Here is a 20,896-nt window from a genome sequence, read left to right as displayed (position 1 = left end):
GGTTGCAGCGCTGCTGCTGGCCAAGTCCTGTCTCAGCCCCAGGCTGCCTTGACCCCGTCCAGTAACTGTCAGCCAAGGGAAAGCTTCCTTCACGCTCTGCACCTGTCCTGTCCCAACCAGCCTGGGGCTGTGTGGTCATACAGTGCTTGGTCCATCCCCGGAGAGCACACATTGAAGAACCAGAAGTTGGGTCTTGGTCTGTGGACCACTGATGGCTTCTCTGAGGGAGAAGGGAGGCCCCTAGTGGCGACAGATGCTGTCAGAGCTGCTGGCACTAGGCTGACCCGCCTTTGGAGACCTGGGCCTGTGCACGCCCACCCAAAGGGGTGGGAGACCCCCTCCTCCTGGCGATGCTACCCAGGCACCAGCCTCCAGGGCCTAATGGAAGGAGCCGCTCCCTGCTTGAAAAAGCAAACCAAAAGGAAACAAAGCAAACAGGTAAGAAAGGCAACCAAGAAGATGCAACATGTTGGCAGAAGATAAAGTTATCTTTGAAATTCGGACGAGGTGTCCCCTGGAGAGGAAATGTCTTCGGCTGTGATTCACATGTAGATTTGCCAACCTCCTTCCTATGTTGATATAAACAAGAACACAGTAATCGATCTGCTCAGAAGGGCATATACGAGTTCTCCAAAATCTGTCCACGCTCCTGAGGGTGAGCCACTTTGCTTCTTGTTGGATTTTGGACGTGGTGCCTGGTAACATAGAACAAATATCCTGCCTGTGGCAACCCCCCGCCCGCCATGGAATTACTGAAACTCACATAATGTCAGTGACTTGAATCCGCAGACCTGGACTCCCATCTCCTGGAGGTCTGAGTGCATCATAGATCCATCCGTTGACAATAGATTTCCGAGTCCCCCGCTTCCTGCCCGCTCCAGAAGGAAACAAAACAGCCTCCTGCGGTGAGAGGCTTGGCTTCCTTCAGGGTTGGAAGGAGTGAGGGTTTTGAGTGACGACGTCTCTTCCTGTTTGGAAGGAGCCTGCTGTCCTCACGCCTGCTGGGGACCTGGCAGGCTCTGTCACGAGAGCACGGAAGCAGCAGGTGTGGGAGGAGCCCCACCCTCACTGGCATCCTTTCAGAGACGGGAAACTTGGGGGGACAGCTGTTTACCGCTCCAACAGATGTTTTTAATTTTTTTTTTTTTTTAGCTCCATGGAAACTTTGAATCATGTAAGCGCCTTTCCAGCAGTATATATCAGTCATGATTCATACCAGGGCGGTCTCATGCTTCCAGCCCAAAGTCACCAGCTTACCAAGGATGCTGGTCATTTATTTTCTGCCAGACCTTGTCCTTGGGAACCCTGAACTAGGTGTTTCCCTTCTGGAGGCTGATTCCTTTTATTTTATTTTTTTGGGGGGTGGGGCACGCCACGCGGCTTGCGGAATCTTCGTTCCCCGACCAGGAATCAAACCCATGCCCCCTGTGTGGAGTTGGAAGGTGATTCTTTCATTGGTGACTTGCTCAGTCTGAACGTGGTAGGACTGAGTCAAAGGTGATCTGTGTTCGGAGGGAAGGCTGTGCCCAGTTCCAGCGAAATCGCACGGAGCAGCCCTCGTGCTGTCTTGGGCCAACCTTGCTCACGTGAGAGTTAGTCTACTGGATGCTGAAGAAGCCGTTTTTCAAAGAGATCTGAAGATCACCTCCGACCGGTGTCAGACCCCCTGGGAATATGTCTATTTTTTTTTTTTTGGTCATGACGCACGGCATGTGGGATCTTAGTTCCCGGACCAGGGGTGGAACCCGCAGCCCCTGCATTGAAAGCTGGGAGTCCTAACCACTGGACTGCCAGGGACGTCCCCTGGGAATATTTCTAAAACATGCAGAGCCCCAGGCCCCATCTTGACCCAGAGGGGTGGGGCAGGCCTCCTGGGTGTGTGACCCCTGCTGTCACAGAGGGCCCCCCCTTAGAAGGACACTGTGTTTGCTTTAAAGCACACGTGCTGTGGCCATCTTGAAATTCTTTGTGTGTGTGTGTGTGTGTGTGTGTGTGTTTGGAGGGGGGCTGGTAACAAAGAAAATAGTTTTTTAAAAAGTTTATTTTACTTACCGTGTGCTAACTCATATATGTGGAATCTAAAAAAATGGTACTGATGAACCCAGTGACAGGGCAAGAATAAAGATGCAGATGTAGAGAACGGACTTGAGGACACAGGGGTGGGGGGTGAAGGGGAAGCTGGGATGAAGTGAGAGAGTAGCACTGACATATACACACGACCAGATGTAAAGTAGATCGCCCGTGGGAAGCTGCTGCATGACACAGGGAGATCCACTGGATGATGGGTGATGACTTCCAGGGCTGGGACAGGGAAGGCAGGAAGGAGGGGATATGGGGATATACGTGTAGATGCAGCTGATTCACTTTGTTTTACAGCGAACACTGGCCCAACAGCGGAAAGCAATTATATTCCAATAAAGGGCCTAAACAAATAAATAAAGCAAGAAAAAGATTTTATTTTCCTGCAGTGCGGTGGATTTACGGGGCGGGGTTCACGTCTGCTGCACAGCACAGCGTTTCCCTTGTATGTCTGTATACATTGTTTCACATTCTCTCCCATGGTGGCTGTCTTGGGGTACGGAGTATCCTCCCCTGTGCTCTGCAGTTGAAATTCTTAACTTTGGGGCCAGGTTTCTCTCATTCTCATCGTGCACCGGACCCTGCAGATGACATGGCTGGTTCTGGGCCTAGGAACCCAACCAGAGCTGTAACCCATTCAGGTTACCTGACTGGCAAAAGAGCTCTTTTCCCAAGGCTGCTGGGAGGTGGCTGGTGTGGACCACAGGCCCGCGTCTCTCCTTGTCTGGGGCCGGGTGGGGGTCGGGGGTGGGCTTGGGGGGTGATGGGGAGCAGGGACCATGACAAAGAAAGTGACGCTGGGACGTCCCTGGGGTCCCGTGGTTAGGACGCCTCGCTTCTAATGCAAGGGTTGCGGGTTCGCACCTGGTTGGGGAACTAAGATCCCACATGCCGCACGGCGTGGCCCAAAAAACCCCCCAAAACTAATGCTTTCCAGGGAGCGTCTGGCGTGGTTTTCGTATTTGTAAGTCCTGCCCCCCTTTCCCAGGCGCTGTTCCACCCCAACAGCGGGGCGGCCGGAGAGGACGGGGCCCTTCAGACCGTCCGCCTGGGGCGGTACAAGGCCTTCTACGTCACCGGTGAGTTGGTCCCACCCCACTTGGACTCTCGCTCTGGCCTCCAGGATGACACGGGCTGCCCTCTTTCGGGGTGCTCTCAGCACCTGTGAGGGTGCCGCCCCAAACCCCGGCCCGGGCGGAGGGCTCAGCTCCAAGGGCCCCGCCCAGGCCCTCCGTGCCCACAAAGACGCAAGCAAGGTCTTTCTGCTGTTCGCCGAGATGTCCAGCCAGGTCCGAGCCGGCCCAGCACAGCCACGCTGTGCCTTTCACCTGGAAGACATTTCGTCCCGCGGGTATGCTCTCAGTGCAGTGGCTGGACATTCCATGGAAGCCTAGAGATGAGGCGTGATTTACTTGACGAGAGACCATTTCAGAAAATAGATGTTAGAGGTCTAGTTAGCAAACCCAAGTCTCTCTCCTTTTCGGCTCCCCCTGTGACTGTCTTACATGTATATTTTAGACACGTGACACAGGTCAGTGTGGTTCTCAAAATCTTGCAATGGCGTCTTGCTTCCAACTGAATTTAGACTCCTTCCACCCTGGGTCCCCGCACTTTTCTAGACTTAGTTCTCCGAGAGCAACGGCCCTCTTCCTTGGCCTCCAGATTAAAATCCCTCTCGGCTTTTTTTTTTTAATTAATTAATTAATTAACTTATTTTGGGCTGCATTGGGTCTTCGTTGCTGTGCACGGGCTTTCTCTAGTTGTGGCAAGCGCGGTCTACTCTTCATTAAGGTGCATGGGCTTCTCGTTGCCGTGGCTTCCCTTGTTGAGGAGCACAGGCTCTAGGCACTCGGGCTTCAGTAGTTGCGGCACGTAGGCTCAGTAGTTGTGGCCCACAGGCTTGTTGCTCTGAGGCACGTGGGATCTTCCCAGAGCAGGGATTGAACCCGTGTCCCCTGCATTGGCAGGCGGATTCTTAACCACTGCGCCACCAGGGAAGTCCCCCTTTCGGCTTTTAAGGCCACCTGGATGGTAGGATGCCTTCTCATCGTCCCAGCTGGGTAGGATGTGGAGAACTCTGATATTTACCACATTCTGCCATATAAGCCAGTTGTTTAAGTACATCTTTTATTTCTTCCAGTAGCTTGACATGCTCTAAACTCAGCTCTGTAAGCTCTTCCAACTTTGTTGTCTTGATGTGCTTGGCACAGAATCTTGCTTCTGGTAGGAACCCTAACATTTTTTTTATTGAATGAAAAACAAGCCCCCTCTCCTGAAAACAAACAAACAAACAAAAAACCCACCCAAATCTGGGATCTGATGTGAATTCCAATTTGATTCAGTTATTTAAGGTTAGAGCTTTCCAAAGAATTATGTAATAAAGAACAAAAATTATTTGCCCTGAGCGTGAATAAGTGACCCCAAAGAAAATGTGGCATAAAAACAAAACAAGCTCTTTGAGTTCATCGCTTGAGGGATATTAAAAATGCTACAAGAATCTTTGACGCTCCAAGACCTTAAATACAAAGCAGTCAGATGTTTGTTATGCTTTCAGAGGGAAAGTGTCTAGATTACAGCCCTTACATTACTCTATCTAAGAGGTATGGTTTCTCCAGGCTGACTTAATTTCAAAAGTCATAACCCAGCCAGAAAGCCCTTGGCACCACAATGCTGGGGTCATAAACGCCACTGTGAAGTAATCGGACTGTCTGAAGTGATCACAGTCTGATAGGAATTATGATACCCAGGAGAGGTTTGTTCTGAAGCATCACCAAACTCCCAGGAGAGTCAGCAAGGGGAGAATGGAAATCTCAACAGATGGAATGAAAACTGCGACTAGGATGAGATAGGATGAAGCCCGACGTGCTCTGATTCCTCCCTTCCCCCATGCCTGTCCTTGAACAACTGCACCCTAATTACGTAAAACTTCTTTGGGATAAGCGAGCTGAATTGACACCTACTGCATTAGATCAGAGGAAGACGTGTGCGTCCTTCTGCAACAAGGATGCGATTTTGGGGGTCGTGAACTAGGAGGAGCTTGAGAAGGCAACGAGTCTGTTTTGGTGTGTGGCCTAGAATTAAGCGATCCGTATTGTTTTTCCTTTTTTAAAAGAGTAACTGAGGGAAACTTTACACACAGCGAAAGACACAGACCTGAGCTGCGTGATTTGATGAGCTGTTATAAGTGAATGTATCTGCACAAGGACCTTCTTAACGCTGTGAATTACATCCCGTTTTCAAATGTTAGGTCAACTTTACGTTCCTGGATAAACCTCAGTTGCAATGTACTCTTCTTTTACTATATATATATATATATATATATTTATTTTAAAAATAATCTAGTAATATTTTTCTTACTTATGTGTGTGTGTATGTGTTTATTGGCTGCGTTGGGTCCTCGCTGCTGCGTGAGAACCCCCTCCCCGTGCGGTGAGCAGGGGCTACCCTCTGCCTCGGTGTGCGGGCCCTCACTGCATTGGCCATCCCTGTTGCAGAGCATGAGCTCCAGGCTAGCAAGCCCCAGCAGCCGTGGCACGCAGGCTCAGCAGCTGTGGTTCGCGGGCTCGGCAGTTGTGGCACACGGGCCCAGCCGCTCAGAGGCATGTGGGATCCCCCCAGGACCAGGGATCGAACCCTTGTCCCCCACGTTGGCAGGTGGACCCTCAACCACTGCGCCACCAGGGACGTCCCTCTTTTTATATATTGATGGATTTGATTTGCTGAGATTCTGTCTATAATTTTCCTTTCTTGCAGTGTCTGTGTCGGGCTTTGGTATCAGGGTTTTGCTAACCTTGTGAGATGAGTTGGGAAGTGTTCCTGTCTCTATTTTCTGGAAGCGGCTGTAGGAGATTGGTATGAGTCCTCCCATGTTTGATTGATGTATCTGTGAAACTATTTGGGCCTGGACGTCTCTTGATGGACAAGGTCTTGGTTGTCAATTTAATTTCTTTAATAGGTGTATTCAGATTTTTAATTTCTTCTTGTCTCAGCGTACGTTGTATTGTTAAAATAACTTATCGGTTTCATCTGAATTGTCAAATTTACTGGCCTAAAACTGTTCATAATATTCCCTCAGTACCCTTTTAACCCATCTTTTTAAGGAAACAAGTTTTAGCTCTGTCAATTTCCTTTACAGTTTTCTATGTCATGATTTCTGCTTCTATGTCTATTCTTTCTTTCTTTACTTAGTTTCATTCACTCTCCTTATCCTGGTTTCCTAAAGAGGATGTTTATATAATTAATTTTAAACCTTTCTCATGTTTAAATATCAGCGTTTACAGCTACAGTTTTCCCTTTAACCATCGCTTTATCTGCATCTCCCAAATTCTATGTTTTATTTTCCATTATCTAGTTGGAAATATTTTCTAGGATCTCCTCTAATTTCTTCCTTGCTCCACAGGCCATTTAGAAATCTGTTGCTTAATTTCCAAAATTTGGGGGCCTTTTTAGCTCCCTTATCTTTGTCATTTCTAATTTAATTTTATCGCGGTCAGAAAACATACTCGGGAAGTTTTCAACCTTTCGAAATTTACTGGGACGTTTTGTGGCCATGCAGGTGGTGTGTCTTGGTGAACATGGCAGGTGGAAGTGAAGCAAACGTGTTCTGCCGTCCTTGTGTGTCACCTCCCGTACATGTCAATCAGGTAGATCATCTGTATTCTTCCTGACTTTTTGTCAGCTTGTTCTATCAATTATTGAGAGAAGGGTGTTAAAAATCTCCATTTAGGATGTACATAGTCTGTATTTCCCTTTAGTGTTGTCTTCCTTCGAAACCGACTCGATCCTTGTGAAACATCCCTCGTTATCTTGGTACTTCACGTCATGAAGTATGTTTTGTCTGATACTGACACAGCCTCTCCAGTTTCCTGTGCTTGCTGTTTGTGTGACACATCTGTTTTCTTCCTTTCAACTCAACTGCTTTTATATTTAAAAGGCATCTCTGTAGGCAGCATAGAATGGAAGCTTGCTTTTTCATCCAGTTTGATAAGGCTCTGCTTTTTAATTGGAGAGTTTTGTCCATTTGCTTTTCTCTATGTAAGATCATTTCATCTACACATAGAGGTGGTTTTACTTTTTTCCTTCCCAGTCTGGATGCCTTTTGTTTCTGGTTCTTGCCTGATTTTCTGGCTAGAACCTCCAGTCCAATGTTGAATAGAAGTGGTGACAGTGGACATTCTTGTCTTGTTCTTGATCTTAGGGAGAAAGCTTTCAGTCTTTCATCACCAAGTATGATGTTAGCTGTGGTTTCTCATAGATAATTTTTATCAGGTTGAGGAAGTTCCTTTCCATTCTTAGTTTGTTGAGTGTTTATATCATGACAGAGTGTTAGATTTTGTCAAATCCTTTTTCTGCGTTTACTGAGATGATCGTTCTTTTTCTTTCGTTCTTTGAATATACATCGTTTTACATTGGCTGATTTCCATGTGTTGAACCACCCTCGCATCTGTGGAATAAATCCCACTTGGCCATGGTGTGTAACCCTTTTTATATACTGCTGAGATCAGTTTGCTAGCATTTATTGAGTTTTGTCTGTATCTCTACTGTTTGCAAGCCAAGGAAGAGAGCTCTCACCAGAAACCAAATTTTCAAGAACCTTGATCTTGGACTTCCAGCCTCCAGAACTGGGAGAAGATAACTTTCCCAGTCTATGGCCCTTTGTCATGGCAGCCTGGGCTGACTAAGATAGCATTTAAGGCTTCCCCATGTCTTTTCACGGCTTGAGCTTACTTGTTTTCAATGCTGGATGATATGCTATTGCCTGGACGTATCACAGCTTATTTATCCATTCACCCGCTGAAGAAAATCTTGGTTGCTTCCAAGTTTTCACAATCATGAGTAAACTGTTTTGACAGTTATGCTATAAACATTCATGTGTGGGTCTTTGTGCGGACTTAAACTCATTTGAATAAATGCCAAGAAGTGCGATTGCTAGATCGTATGGTAAGGGACTTCCGTGGTGGTCCAGTGGTTAAGACACCGCACTTCCAATGCAGGGGATGTGGGCTCGACCCCTGGTTGGGGAACTAAGATCCCACGTGTTGTGTGGCAAAAAAAAAAAAAAGAAGAAAGAAAGAAAAAGAAAAGTCTAGAAGGTATGGTAAGAGTGTGTTTAGTTTTGCAAGAAACCACCGAGCTGTCTTCCAGAGTAGCTGCACCATTTCACATCCCCACCAGCAACGAAGGACGGTTCCTGTTGCTCACATCCCCGCTAGCATTGGGTGTTGTCAGTGTTTCTTATTTTGGCTTTTTATTAAAGTGCCAGAGACTGGGAGAGTTATCGTCTCCCAGCTCTGGAGGCTGGAAGTCCAAGATCTGACAGGTGCGTAGTGGTGTCTGGTTATTTAATTTGCAACTGCTAATGACACAGAGTGTCGGGCATCCTCTCACACGCTTGTTTGCTGGCTGTGTCTGCTTTGCGGAGGTGTCTGTTCAGGCGCTTCTCCTCATCAACCTGATTGTTGAGATTTAAGAGGTCCTTGTGTATTTTCCTTAATTAATGAATCAGTTAATTAATTTATTGGCTGCTTTGGGTCTTCGTTGCACACGGGCTTTCTCTAGTTGCAGCGAGTATGGGCTACTCTTCGTTGTGGTGCATGGGCTCCTCACTGCAGTCGCTTCTCTTGTTGCAGAGCACAGGGTCTAAGGCGCGTGGGCTTCAGTAGTTGCGGCACATGGACTCAGTAGTTGTGGTGCGTGGGCTTAGTTGCTCCGCGGCATGTGGGATCTTCCTGGAGCAGGGCTTGAACCTGTGTCCCCTGCATTGGCAGGCGGGTTCTTCACCACTGCGCCACCAGGGAAGCCCCTCTTTGGGTATTTTGGATGACAGTCCCTTATCAGATATGCCTTGTGCAAATATTTGCTTCCAGTCTGTGGCTTGACTTCTTGTTCTCTTGACGGGGTCTTTCAAAGTCATTTATTCTGCTTGGTGTTCTCTGAGCTTCCTTAATCTGTGGTTTGGTGTCTGACATTAATTTGGAGGAAATCTCAGTCATCACAGTTTCATATATCTCTTCTGTTCCTTCCTCTCATTTTTCTCCTTCTGGTGTTCCCATTACCCTTTTTTGTAGTTGCTTTACAGTTCTTGGATATTCTGCTCTGTTGTTTTTTGTTTGTTTGGTTGGGGTTTTTTTGTTTTTCAGATTTGTTTGTTTGTTTGCTTGTTTGTTTTTCAGATTTTTTTTCCTCTTTGCTTTTCAATTTTGGAAGCTTCTTCTGAGATATTCTCAAGCTCAGAGCTCCTGTCCTCAGCCGTGGAGTCTACGAACAAGCCCACCAAGTGCATTCTTATTCTTATTTCTGTTAGTGTTTTTGATTACTGGCATTTTTTTCTTTTTTCTTAGAATTTTCACCTAAAAGATGACTCCCACCCCCGTGGGGGTTTTAACTCTTAGACTCAGTTCAGGTTTTCCTGCCAGGGCACTGGCTCCCAGAGCTGTCTGCTCTGCTATGTGGCGAGTCTCTGTATTCACCTGCCTGTCTCCAGTCTGGGGGGTAGAGGTTTGCCCTGTGACCTCACTTCTCTGATCTAAGAAGGGTCACTGACTTTTTAGTTCTGTTCAGCTTTTTACTTGTTAGGATGGAGGGATGACTTCTAAAGCTCCTTAAATGCTGAACCAGAAACTAGAAGTCTCCTGTTGAGTAGTTTTTAAACACTGGGCATTGTGCGTGATGCATTGTAGAGATTCTGACTTGCAGTCTGAGCAGTGCTGACTTTGGTCCTCACGGACAGTTAATCACTGCCTAATCCCCTTAAACTTGAGGAGGCTTGGTTTGATACTTTGTTAGAACTGGGCTCTGTTGGATTTCGTCCTTAAGCTCAGGTAAATGCCTTCATCTTGGGACACAGTGTTCACTCCTAGCAGGAGCCTGTTGGGACTTCAGTGGAAAATACGAAGTGTTTATCGAGCCTTCCTAACTCAATAGAAGTCAGACTCTGAATTCTACCTTCCCTGCACCGGCTGACACAGAAAGACGTGTGAGCGCCTCAGACTTGCAGCTGTTGCTAGGATCTGTCTCCCCTGTGTACACACCGTTCAGGGCTCAGCAAGGTGTTGAAGGGAGTTTATCTGCAGATTTTAAGGCTTCCCCTCTCTGGCTCTCTCCTTGCCAGGGTTCTGACCACCAGTTTTCATGTGTGGTGGCAGCTCTGAACTCTGTCCCCTGACACCTCACGCCAAGGAGACTGCAGCCCCCTACCAGGGCTTTAGCTGCTCCACGCTGCTCTGACTGGGTGGGTGGGTGGGTGGGTGGGGTGTCCCCAGGGGAAAAGACGTAAACACAGACCCCACCCCAGGCGGCCGCCTGCTTTCCAGAATCGGATTCCTTTCTGCCTGCATCGATGACTCTCTGGTGACGTCAGTGGGTCGTTTTCTCCGTATGTTGCCTGGAACTTGAAACCGGCATCTAGAGGAGGACGAGTTCTACGTGAGCTGCTCCACTGAGCCCTTCAGGGGAAGGCTTCCATTTTTACAAGAGGAGCTAATCCCCACCTGCGCTTGCTTGGTTGCCGAAGCTTCCGTCACCTCTGTTTGTTGACAAAGAAGAGGCGCCAACTTCGGCTCCAAACACCAGGCCACGACTCTCACTCTCTGTCGAGGTCACTCCCAGCAGGAGAAGCCTCCGGGGGCTTCCTGAAGGCGACGTGCTCCACGTGATTCACCCAGTCTTCTGTCTCAGTGTGTCACTTGTTGTATTTCTGTCCAGATGGGCCCCGAATGAAAGCCGCGTCCTCGCGTGGGGTGGCGCTGGCCCCTCCGTGGAGGTTTGCTTTTACCGAGGTGCACGTGGGCGTCGGGCTCTGGGCTTGTAGCGGAGGGTGTGATGGAAAGTCATCGGCCGGACCGCCCTCCTCACGCAGCTGTGCTTTTCATAAGGATGCTGTTGGCTGTCCCGTCACACAGGGTCCCCTGTAGGAAGAAATTCTCTCTCACCTCGGGGCCAGAAGAAGGCTCCGCTTCCCCCTGAGTGGTCGGTCAGTTTCTACCTCGTTCACGTTTGCCTGCTGAGGAGGCCAGAGGCAAAGGGTGTGTCCAGGGCTGCGGTACGTCCCAGGGCTGAGCTTTGCCTGAATTCCTTTCGTTGATTGTGTTATATTCATTCCTGCCAGAGAGCTTAACTACTTTTTGTACCGTAAAGGGGGAAAAACATCCTGTGAACCACGGACAGCCAAGGAGCCTGCTTGCTCCGAACGTTTTCGACACCCGTGCTCAGGGACCGCCTTAACAGCCAGGTTCTAACCCAGACAAGAAACTGAACTGCAGCCTGAAGTGAAAGGACTCTCCTTGCCTTCCTGCCTAATTTGCCAGAGTACCCTCTGGATTCAAGAAATCAGTTTTCCAAAAAAATAAAAATCAAATTTACTCCCCAAGGGTAGAGAAAGCCATCCGAGCCATTGTCCCACTGGCTCGGAAGGCGAGTCCCAGGGGAAGGTCCACCTCATTCTGGAGGACGGGGCATCACCGGGATGAGGATGGGGATTCTCAAGGGGGTTGCCTCGGCAGTGCCCTTGTGATCCGTCGCTGGGGTTGACGGGGTCTCTGTGGTCCCCCTCTCTCCAGGTGGAGCCAGAGCCTGCGACGGGAGCGTCGGCCCCCAGCGGCGCCACGAGCCGCCCCTCATCTTTAACCTGGAGGAGGACGTGGCGGAAGCCGTGCCCCTGGACAGGGGCGGTGCCGAGTACCAGAGAGCGCTGCCCCGCGTCCGAGCGGCTCTCGCAGGGGTCCTCGAAGACGTCGCCGCTGACCACGTCTCCCGAGCAGATTACAGCCAGGACCCCGCGGTGACCCCCTGCTGCGACCCGCGCCGGGTGGCCTGCCGCTGCCGGGCCGCGTGAGGGAAACAGCGGCAGCGCAGCGGGGCGGCCGGGTCCACGTCCAGGTCCACGTCCAGTGCTGCCCTCCGCGCCACATGCGCTCTAACAACAGGCTGCGCCCCGGGCTGTGAAGCCACCACCCTGCGCCCCCGCCGTCCCTTCCGCGTGCCCTTCCGCGAACCTGCTGAGCCCGAGGGGTAAGAAAAGGCACCCAGGCCTTGCCGTCAGGAGTCAGCCCTGGTCCCAGCCCCAACGCTTGAACGTGGGCAGTTATGTAACCTAACCCACAAGCTGATTTTGAAGAGGAAGCAGGTGACACGTGAGAATGCCTGCCTGGCTCGTGACGTGGTACCCCGCAGGCACACCATACATTTTAGTTTCTTTTTTTTTTTTAATGTACCTGGTTTTGCTGGCCATTTGAACAGAGGTTCATCCCGGCTGGCATCTAGAGCAGCGAGCGCCTCCCTGGCTTTTGTAGGCGTCCAGGTCCCCTGGGAGCCTGTGACGGTGTGGATTCTGACCAGGTGGGCTGGAGATGCTCCGTGTCTAGGTCCCCCCGGGGAGCTGTGAGCAGCACAGGTGCAGACCTGACAAAGTCACATCTGCGTCCAGGTCTCAGAGCAGCGCCGCCCACAGAGGTCCATGGCCCCACCCCCCCCCCGCCCAAGGCAGGTCAAATGGCTGTATTTTAAAGATTTGGGGAATTCTTCCTGCTTCCTCGAACCACAAAGAAATAAACTTTTAAAGCCTCAAATGTGCATTGCCATGGTTTTATTATTAGTGTCCTAAATGGGACTGAAAGGTCATAAATGATTTATCCCAGGCACTGCAGAAATCTTCTGCCTGGCTAAAATAGCCTCTCTATGTCATATCCAAGAAATACAATTCAGAGAGGTTCTCCTGTGAGTACATTTTTACGCAGCATACGTTTTCTAAAGGATGCTGTTTTAATATGAAATTCGGGTTATAGACCAATATGGTTCATTTGCATGGACGCTCTGGCTGGGACACACGTTCGACGGCAGGACGTGGGCACAAGCGGCTCCCGCACCCGCCGGCCACCGGGCTGAGAAGAGCTTGCTGGGCAGGGAGCCACGTCCTCTGGGTTCCTGCCCCCCCACTCGTCCACCTTCGTGTTTCCTCCACCCCTGACGGGGGGGGGGGTCCTCCTGCCCGTCACGATGGCTTCGTTTTGCCCTTCTGATCTCCGCGGCACAAGAGTATCTACCGGAATCAGAACAGAGCGACCTTACTCTTTCTGGGAAGTGGCTGCCAGGCGGGCTGCACAGTCAACAGTGCTGTGCCCACGGCGGGTCGGCGGGGGGAGGCTGGGCCCCGCAGAGCTTTCCTGCCCTTCCGTCCACGGGCCGACCCTCACCTGTGGCCCCAGAAAAGTCCCCCATCTTCTTTAGGTGTAGACGAGGTGACAGTTTCAGAGAATGCTACTTGTAAAAATGTGTGTGTGTATTGATATCTATGTGGGTGTATATATACATGTATATATATATTTAAGGCTCATCTTACTTGTAAACACAGACTGCTAAATCACTACGAAAAAGTCAGTGAATACCCTTGGTCCCAAGAGTAAGACGAATGTCAGAAAATATGCAGACTTGTCAAGGTTGGCTTGTTACCGAAATCAAAGCTGCTCCCTTCCTGAATTCAGCATCTTTCTAAGGGACCAGAAGCGATCAATTCTCTTTTCTCTCCTTGCGCTTGCAGCAAAGTGAATCCCGAGGAGATAAAGAGGGGTCGTACCCAGGTTAGTGTCAGTATATTTAAAAAAGACCAGCAGCGCTGACCCAGCGGCCCCACAGGAGCTATTACCCGGGCAAACCTATGCTTGTGTCGGGGAGGAGCTGAGACCCCAAGACCTGTCAGGATCCCGGAAGGATTTCAGGAATCTGGGCAGAGATGAGGACTCTGGACAGACGTCTGGAATGCACAGCACCGCTGAGAACAGAGGCAGACAGAGCAGGGTTCTCAGCACCCGCAGTGGACTGCTCTGCCCGTGAGGGCGTGACTGAGACGTCCTTGTTGCACGAGCACCCCAGGGCACTCAGGCCTCTGACCCTCCTGCGCTGAGATGGAGCAGCCCACCCGCTACCCCATCGCTCTGCTGCAGGCGTGAGGGCAGGGCAGGGGTCTGACGGCCTGCAAGACCCCTACCACCGGCTCTGCACACGGGGGCTGCTCTGTAATTGCTAGGGCCTAACGACTGTTCTGGGGAACCTTGTTCAGTGATCGACAGTCTCACTGACAGGACGCCTTCCTTGTGGATAAATAAAAATCCCCAATGCAGTTTAAACCGACTTCCACTCCTCTGGTCCTTACGAGGGAGACAGGACGACTGGCTCGTACCAGGCTTCCTGGCACCGAGTAAGCCAACAGGCCTTTCATTGTAGTGCTAGTTCTTAAGCATCTCCATTATTTTTTTTCCACTCCAAATGATCTACATGGTGTACCTATTATTTGATACAGGTTTTCTTTGGCAAGGGTTCACCTTCTGAATGCCAATATTCTAAATCTGTAAACGTTAGAGGTTTTGAGGTCTACTCTGATTACAGGTAAGAATCTGACAATCTAATAATCTTTTACAGCCGTCACAGACGTTTACCAAAATTGCTGATTCCATTAGATTCCACATGTATCCCCACTGCACCTGACCTGCTCTGGTTCCTGCAAGATGCAACTTCAGGTAAATGAGCACCAACTTTTGGGGGGGGGGGGGAGGACAGAAAAGCTCCCTCTAGAGCAAGTAGAGGCAAGAGAACCCAACGGCAAAACAACTGGCCTATCGGGAGGTCATCTCTCAGTAGGGAGATGTTTTTAAATGCATAATTAGTATTTTTCAGAATGACTGATTTCCATCCCTAAACTCTACGGGGTGGCACCATATTCGACAATCTGTCTATTAAAAGCCAGAAACGTCGATCTCAAGCTGCGAGCCACAGAGCCTTTTGGGAAGTCACGAGCAGGGCCCTCCAGTCCTGCAGGAAGGGCCCCACAGCAGCTTTTCTCCCCTTTTACTGTGCCTACTAGATTGCCCTACAGCGCTACGTGCAAGAGAAGCCAGACCCGCACTCCATCCTCTGGCACATGGAATCCAACTTTCCAAAACCACGACCCAGAGAAAACACTGCACCCCCAGATCTACACCCAGTGGCCCCCTCTCTCTGCCTCCGGCAGGGACCCTCGGCTGACTCTCCAAGTCTTGGCCTAAACACCGCTTCCGTCTCGAGATGATTTCAAGTGGACTGTCTGGGCTGTTCTCTAACTGAAGCTCACGAGAGGGGTCTCTACGTAGCGCTGACGAGAAGCCTGAAGACTCAGAAGCAGGGGGACAAGCTTCTCTTCACCCCTGCCCACCGCCCAGCCACGCCTGGGCCCTCACGGCCAGAAGGGCTGAAGTGGGATGCCGGGGGCTGGCTGGAGGTGCCCGGGGGCTCCCCACCCCGGCCCGCTCTCTAAGTGGCTGTTAAGGAACAGGGGTCTGTCCCGTCGGAGCCGGATGGGGCCGGGCACCCAGCCCTCTCACAGCATCACCTTTAGCACGAGGGCGGCAGGGTGCTGCTAGAGCATCTCAGGAACCTCAGGAAAACAAGCATTTATATGCACGCGTTCTTGCCCTGTGAGCAGCAGAGAGAGCGCTAAAGAAGCCACGTGGAGGGGTGCGGGCCTCCGAGGGCGGGGGCGGCGGGGCGGGGCCGGCTGGGGTGCCTTTGTCCTCACACTGTCGGGCGGGCCGGCATGTGGGGTCTGAGGCCCAGGAAGCCCCGACGGCTGCCCGTCAGGGACTAGACAACAGGGAAGGGGCTCTGCCCGCGCGCAGGTGAGGGCTCCGCCCGGGCACGCGGACGGGGCGCTTTTAAGGGTCCCCGATGCTCACTGGGGGGAACTCGTTCTCGTCGTCAAGACACACGGGTCCCGTCGCAAACTCGTGCTCGGGGATGACCTCTCCGCGGAGCGCCCCGCCGTCCTCCGAGTAACCTGGAGACCGAGAGCGGCGCGTGAGAGCGGCCACGGGGTCTGTTCCCAGCCCACGACCCCGGGCCTGGCCCGCGGCAGAGCGCGCACCCGGGGAGCCCCGGGACGGGCTGCGCCCCCGACGGGCCCAGATGCCCACCGCGTGCGGCCCCTGGACGGCGGGGCTCCCACCCGCCTCCCGCTTCCCTGGCCGACGTCCTCCGGGAGGCAGAGGGCTGCGGGGGGCCGGCCGCCCCGTTTAGGGCCCGGGCGCGGGGAGGGCGGCCGCGCACGGGGCCCCCGCGCCCGCTCACCCGGCACCGTGGACGCCGCGGACGGGCTTGCGCGCGCTACGGTTGCGGCGTAAGACTGAGGTGATGGAGGTCTGAGGTCGTTCTCTTTGTTCTCCTCCACGCATCCTGAGCCGAGCAAGCTGATTGCGGCGGGAAAGGGGGGAGGGGGAGGAGGGGGAGGGGAGGTCACCTCGCGCCCCAGGCGCTGCCCCCCGCAAGAGCACCGGCAAGGGCGCGCTGGGCCCCGGAGGCCAAGGCAGACACCTGCCAGGCCCCTGCCGGGTGGGCGTGGACCGACGTGACCCCCCCGCCGCCCGCGCCAGTCACGGGACGTCTCGTCTCTGGTGTTCGGTAAAGCGAGGTGGTCCCGTGCCCCCCGCGCACGGCCAGGTGAGGGCACCCGGGCGGGCTCTCGGGGGAGCCCAGCTTGGGGGCTCAGGAGCACGTCTCAGTTCAGTCGCGTACACGTGTCTGAGCGCCCGTTACGTCCGAGGGACCCCGGCGGGAGCGGGGCCTGCAGGTTGCGGAGCCCGACGCGAACCCAGCACCCCGCAGGGCCCCGCGCTCGGCCCCGCGCTCCCGGGAAGGAGGAAGGAAAGGCGAACCCCGAGGCTGCCCGCTGCTTGGGGCCGAGGGGCCGCGCAGCGCAGCTGCTCTCGGAAGGCTGGCTTTCTGAAAACGGGCCTGTGCACCTGTGAGTCTTGATTAAGACGCAGTCTCCTCCGTCCTGAGGGTCCACGTTGTAGATGTACAGGTGTCCACTGGAGGATGCCACCAGGAGCCTTGGCAGCTTCTGGATCCTGCGGGCCAAGAAGACACGTGCTGTGAGGACGCCGCGCGTGGGCGTTGGACCAGCTTCCGGGGACAGAGCCCGCCCCCCCCCCTCCCCGGGCATCACCTGCATCTCCTCCCGCCGTCGACAAACCCACAGCCCACCGACCCCAGGGTCCGGGTTTCTGGTGATTTCCTTGCGTTGCGTTCTAGTGATCTACCTTGAGGATGACTTCTGTCTTTGACCATAATTGTGTGGATGAGGCAAAAGCATGTGTGTATACCCTGCTGCTCTGTGAGCTGCTCCTTCTGACAAAAGTATCCGCTTACCTGCCTTGTGTGTGTCTCTGCCTTTAATAGCGACGGGAAGGACACAGGTGCAAAACTGGCCCCCATCTTCGCTGGCTAGTTTTACTAAATTTTTTAAATGTTCAACTTTAATAGACACTTTTAAAGGTCTTAGATAAAACACATCTCGACCCCATAGGTGTCTGGACTTAGAGACTTTTTTCATAATTCCGTAAAATTGAGAACTGTTTTCAAGACAGTGTCATTGGAACTGGAAGGTTAAAATTCCTGCGCCAGCTTCCAGCTCAGCTGCTCCCAGAGAAAGGGTCCAACCGGATGGGAACGCTGCTGAGGGGCCACAGGGGTGGGGGGGCTGACTTTGTGGGCCCTTCTTGGCTCCCTTCTCTTGGCTTTTCTTAAAACCTGTTTGTGTGTTTGGGGCATCCTGCGCTGTGGGGAAGTAAATCGGGGACGGTTTATGCCTGGTGAGGAGCGTGGGGCCGCACGTACGTGGAGAGCGTGCAGATGTTCCTGTGGCCGGAGAAGCCCAGACGCCCAGTGGCAAAGGCCCTGTCCTGGTTCATCATGTCGGACACCTGGGTGGGGAGGTAGTTGGACGCGGCCACGAACATCTTTCCTACGTAGCCAGTCCAGGTCGAGGGCTCCTCTGGTCGGCTGGGGAGCAAGGCACAGGTGGGGTGAGACCCAGCCACCTCCCCCGGGCAGCCGTCCAACATCCTGGCCCGAGGCCGGGCGCCGCGCTCACCGCCGCGGGAAGGCACTGTGCCCTGGCGCGACGTCCTGCCCACCCGAACGCTCGGGACATGCCATCCCGGCCGTGCCCGGAGGGCATCGCGGGCTCGTGTGTCCTGTGGAAGAGCCACCGCACGGCTGTGAAGAGGTCGCCAGCGCAACAGCCTTCCCACGTTAAGAAAGCTGAATCGGACGATGAGTCTGATTTCTTGGTTCCCGGAAGGGGGCTGGGCAGAGAGTGAGCTGGAATCGGTCCCTGGACTCTGTCACCTAAGCCCAGGCCTGTTCTGGGCTCACGGAAGGAAAGAACAGGCCGATCTCAGCGTCAAGGCCTCCCGGCCAGACTGCGTGGGAAGCAACCCCCCAGGCAAGACGCTTGGACGGGTGTCTGGGTACAGCCCTCGAGCCACCGGCGAGGCTGCCAGCAGTGCCCGGAGGTGCGGAGGGGCCTCACGGGACCCGGCACACCCTCCGCAGCCGCCACACGGCCTCCCTGGGGGCTCCGCCAGACGGGGGCCGGCGGGCGGCTCTGCTGTGAGACGGGAGCGGCCGAGGCGCGCACCTGCCTCCGTGCGGAGCAGCCCTGCGAGCCCCAGGGAGGCGGCACACGGCCCCAGGCACACCGCTGAGGGGCGGATCCTGGCGGGGGACACAGCCCACCGCTCCGAAGCCCTGGGGCTTGTTCCTCCCTGTCACCCCCGGGACAGACCGCCCTGGGCCTCGGGGGTCTCTTCCGGGCTCCCGCCACTCGGCCAGCCCCTGAGCACCGCGGGACGCACCTGCGCGGTCGCCCTGAGCCCTGCGCTAACCGTCGGGGGTTACAGAGAGGCGCGACCGCACCCAGGTCCCGCATCCGAGGCGGAGGCCCAGCACAGGTGTAGACAGAGAGCTTCAGGCAGGGTGCCGCGGACAGGCACAGGCCGGGGCCACTCCAGGACCCCCGAGCAGGGAGGGCTGGGGTTGCTCCTTCACTCTCAGACGCCGCCGTCCTCGGTGGGGAACGGGGCAATCACGGTCCGCGGCCCGTGAGAACCAAAGCGGCAACACCGCGTCCAAGCCGGCGCCCGGCAAGTGCTCTTCTATGAGGTGGGGTCTGCGGGGCTGGTGGGGCGGGGCTGACTCTGAGCCGAGGGTGGGCCTGGGGGGGCAGGAGGCGGGCACGTCCGATGCCGAGGCCGACGGCCTCTGGGAGCCGGAGCCGCGCTGGGCCGGCCTGGGGGGAGGAGGCCGGACGGTCTCCGCGGCAGGTGAGGTGCATCAAGAGAAGCTTCCATATCACATGGCATTTGTCTCTCTCTGACTCGCTTCGCTTGGTCTGATCATCTACAGGAGTCTAACATATGGCACAAATGAACCTATCCGCGAAACAGAAACAGACTCACAGACACAGAGAACAGACGTGTGGTTGCCGGGAGCGGGGCGGGGGAGGGGAGGGATGGCGTGGGAGTTTGGGGTTAGCGGATGTAAACTATATATAGGATGGATAAACAACCAGGTCCTCCTGTAGAGCACAGGGAACTCTAGTCAACATCTTGCAATAAACCATAAGGGAAAAGAATATGAAAAAGAATGTATATATGTGTGTAACTGAATCACTGTGCTGTACAGAAGAAATTAGCACAACATTGTGTATCAACTATACTCTACTTCAGTAGAATTAAGAAAAAAAGTGGCTGGGACGTAGTGAGAGAGTAGCATCGATATATACACACTACCAAGTGTAAAACAGATGGCTTGTGGGAAGCTGCTACAGAGCACAGGGAGACCAGCTCGATGCTTTGTGACGACCTAAAGGGGTGGGGTAGGGAGGGTGGGAGGGAGGCTCAAGAGGGAGGACCTATGGGGATATATGTATACATACAGCTGATTCACTTTGTTGTACAGCAGAAACTAACACAATACTCTAAAGCAATTATACTCCAATTAAGATTAAAAATAAAGTTATTGTAGCCAAAAAAAAAAAAGGAAAAAAGTGATAGAGAAAATAATGCAGGTTAGATTTTTAAGTATGTTGGGTCTGTAGCCATTACACTGAGAATGCCAAAAACAAAGAAACATTCTTCTCGTTGTTTGGGAAAGAAAAGAAAGAAAAGAAAAGCCTCGAACGCCAGGCTGGAGGAGCTGGGACTCTGCTCCCGAGGGCAAAGGGGAGTCTGAGGACGGAGGGGCAGTTTCCGAGGGTCAGTCCAGCAAGAAGACACACGATGGACGGTCAGAAGGGGAGCACAGGCGAGCTCGAGGCGACCGCGCGAGGCCGGCCTGAGCACCACGGTGTGTGTGTGTCGCGAGCCTGGCGAACGCTCACTAGGGTTTACGCCCTGCCCGGCACCCCACTCCGCGTGCTCTCGGTCCAGGAACTCACTGCAGGCCTGAGATGCGCACACGATCATCATTACTTTAGGTTTTGCAGACGAGGAAACGGAAGTACAGACAGACTGGGTCACCTGCCTGGGGTCTCGCCGCTCACATGGGGCAGGGCCAGGCTGTGCGCGCGGGAGGGCGGCCCCAGCTCGCCCGCGTGGAGACAGAACGCGTGAAGCCACGTGCGTGGCTTCGACAGGGAGGGAAGACGTCCTGTGCGCTGGCCGGGCCACCGGGACCCGACTCCTTTAGCGTGACCAGTGTCCGGCGCTGTGCCTACCTGTTGGCGAGGTGCTCCAGCTTGAAGATGTGCACGGTCTCCGTGTTGCTCGAGGCGCACAGGAACTGCGAGTCCATGCTGAAGGCCAGGGAGCTGATGGTCACGTACCTGGAACACGGACCCACGGGGACGGGTGAGACGATGGGTCACACGTCAGCTTTGCGTGTATGTACGTATGTGTATAAGCTGCACGCATCCCGCAGGGCCCGGGCACAGGCCGGCCTCGTGCTGTTGCGCTTCGCTTTATAAGGCTGCACAGACACCGCGTGTTTTACAGGCTGAAGGGCTGTGGCA

At 53.6% G+C, this 20,896-nt stretch overlaps 2 protein-coding genes across 48 annotated transcripts in view; one reads left to right on the top strand and one right to left on the bottom strand.

The window, feature by feature from the left end:
- ARSG (arylsulfatase G) overlaps positions 1–12,628 on the top strand; it is a 116,560-nt gene extending 103,932 nt beyond the window's left edge. For all 42 annotated transcript variants that reach the window (XM_057714824.1, XM_057714807.1, XM_057714826.1 and 39 more), the window contains 2 exons: positions 3,068–3,158; positions 11,637–12,628. In XM_057714824.1, coding sequence (XP_057570807.1) covers positions 3,068–3,158; positions 11,637–11,911 — 366 coding nt within the window. In that variant the 3' untranslated portion in view covers positions 11,912–12,628. The remainder of the gene's footprint in view (positions 1–3,067; positions 3,159–11,636) is intronic.
- Positions 10,358–20,896, bottom strand: part of WIPI1 (WD repeat domain, phosphoinositide interacting 1) — a 30,137-nt gene continuing 19,598 nt past the window's right edge. The window contains exons 9-14 of one of the 6 annotated variants that reach the window (XM_057714838.1): positions 20,603–20,710; positions 17,719–17,883; positions 16,842–16,949; positions 16,171–16,289; positions 15,780–15,880; positions 10,358–10,985 (exon numbers count right to left, since the gene is read on the bottom strand). In XM_057714838.1, the coding sequence (XP_057570821.1) occupies positions 10,929–10,985; positions 15,780–15,880; positions 16,171–16,289; positions 16,842–16,949; positions 17,719–17,883; positions 20,603–20,710 (658 nt within the window). In that variant the 3' untranslated portion in view covers positions 10,358–10,928. Of the gene's footprint in view, positions 10,986–12,619; positions 13,115–15,436; positions 15,881–16,170; positions 16,290–16,841; positions 16,950–17,718; positions 17,884–20,602; positions 20,711–20,896 lie in introns of those variants that run through there. The other 5 variants (XM_057714839.1, XR_009049938.1, XM_057714840.1 and 2 more) reach the window with 5 other exon arrangements.

This window comes from Hippopotamus amphibius, chromosome 17, assembly GCF_030028045.1.
Source record: "Hippopotamus amphibius kiboko isolate mHipAmp2 chromosome 17, mHipAmp2.hap2, whole genome shotgun sequence".
Classification (NCBI taxonomy): Eukaryota; Metazoa; Chordata; class Mammalia; order Artiodactyla; family Hippopotamidae; genus Hippopotamus; species Hippopotamus amphibius.
Note: the sequence above shows the minus strand (reverse complement) of the source record. Positions and strands in the feature narration are given on the sequence as shown.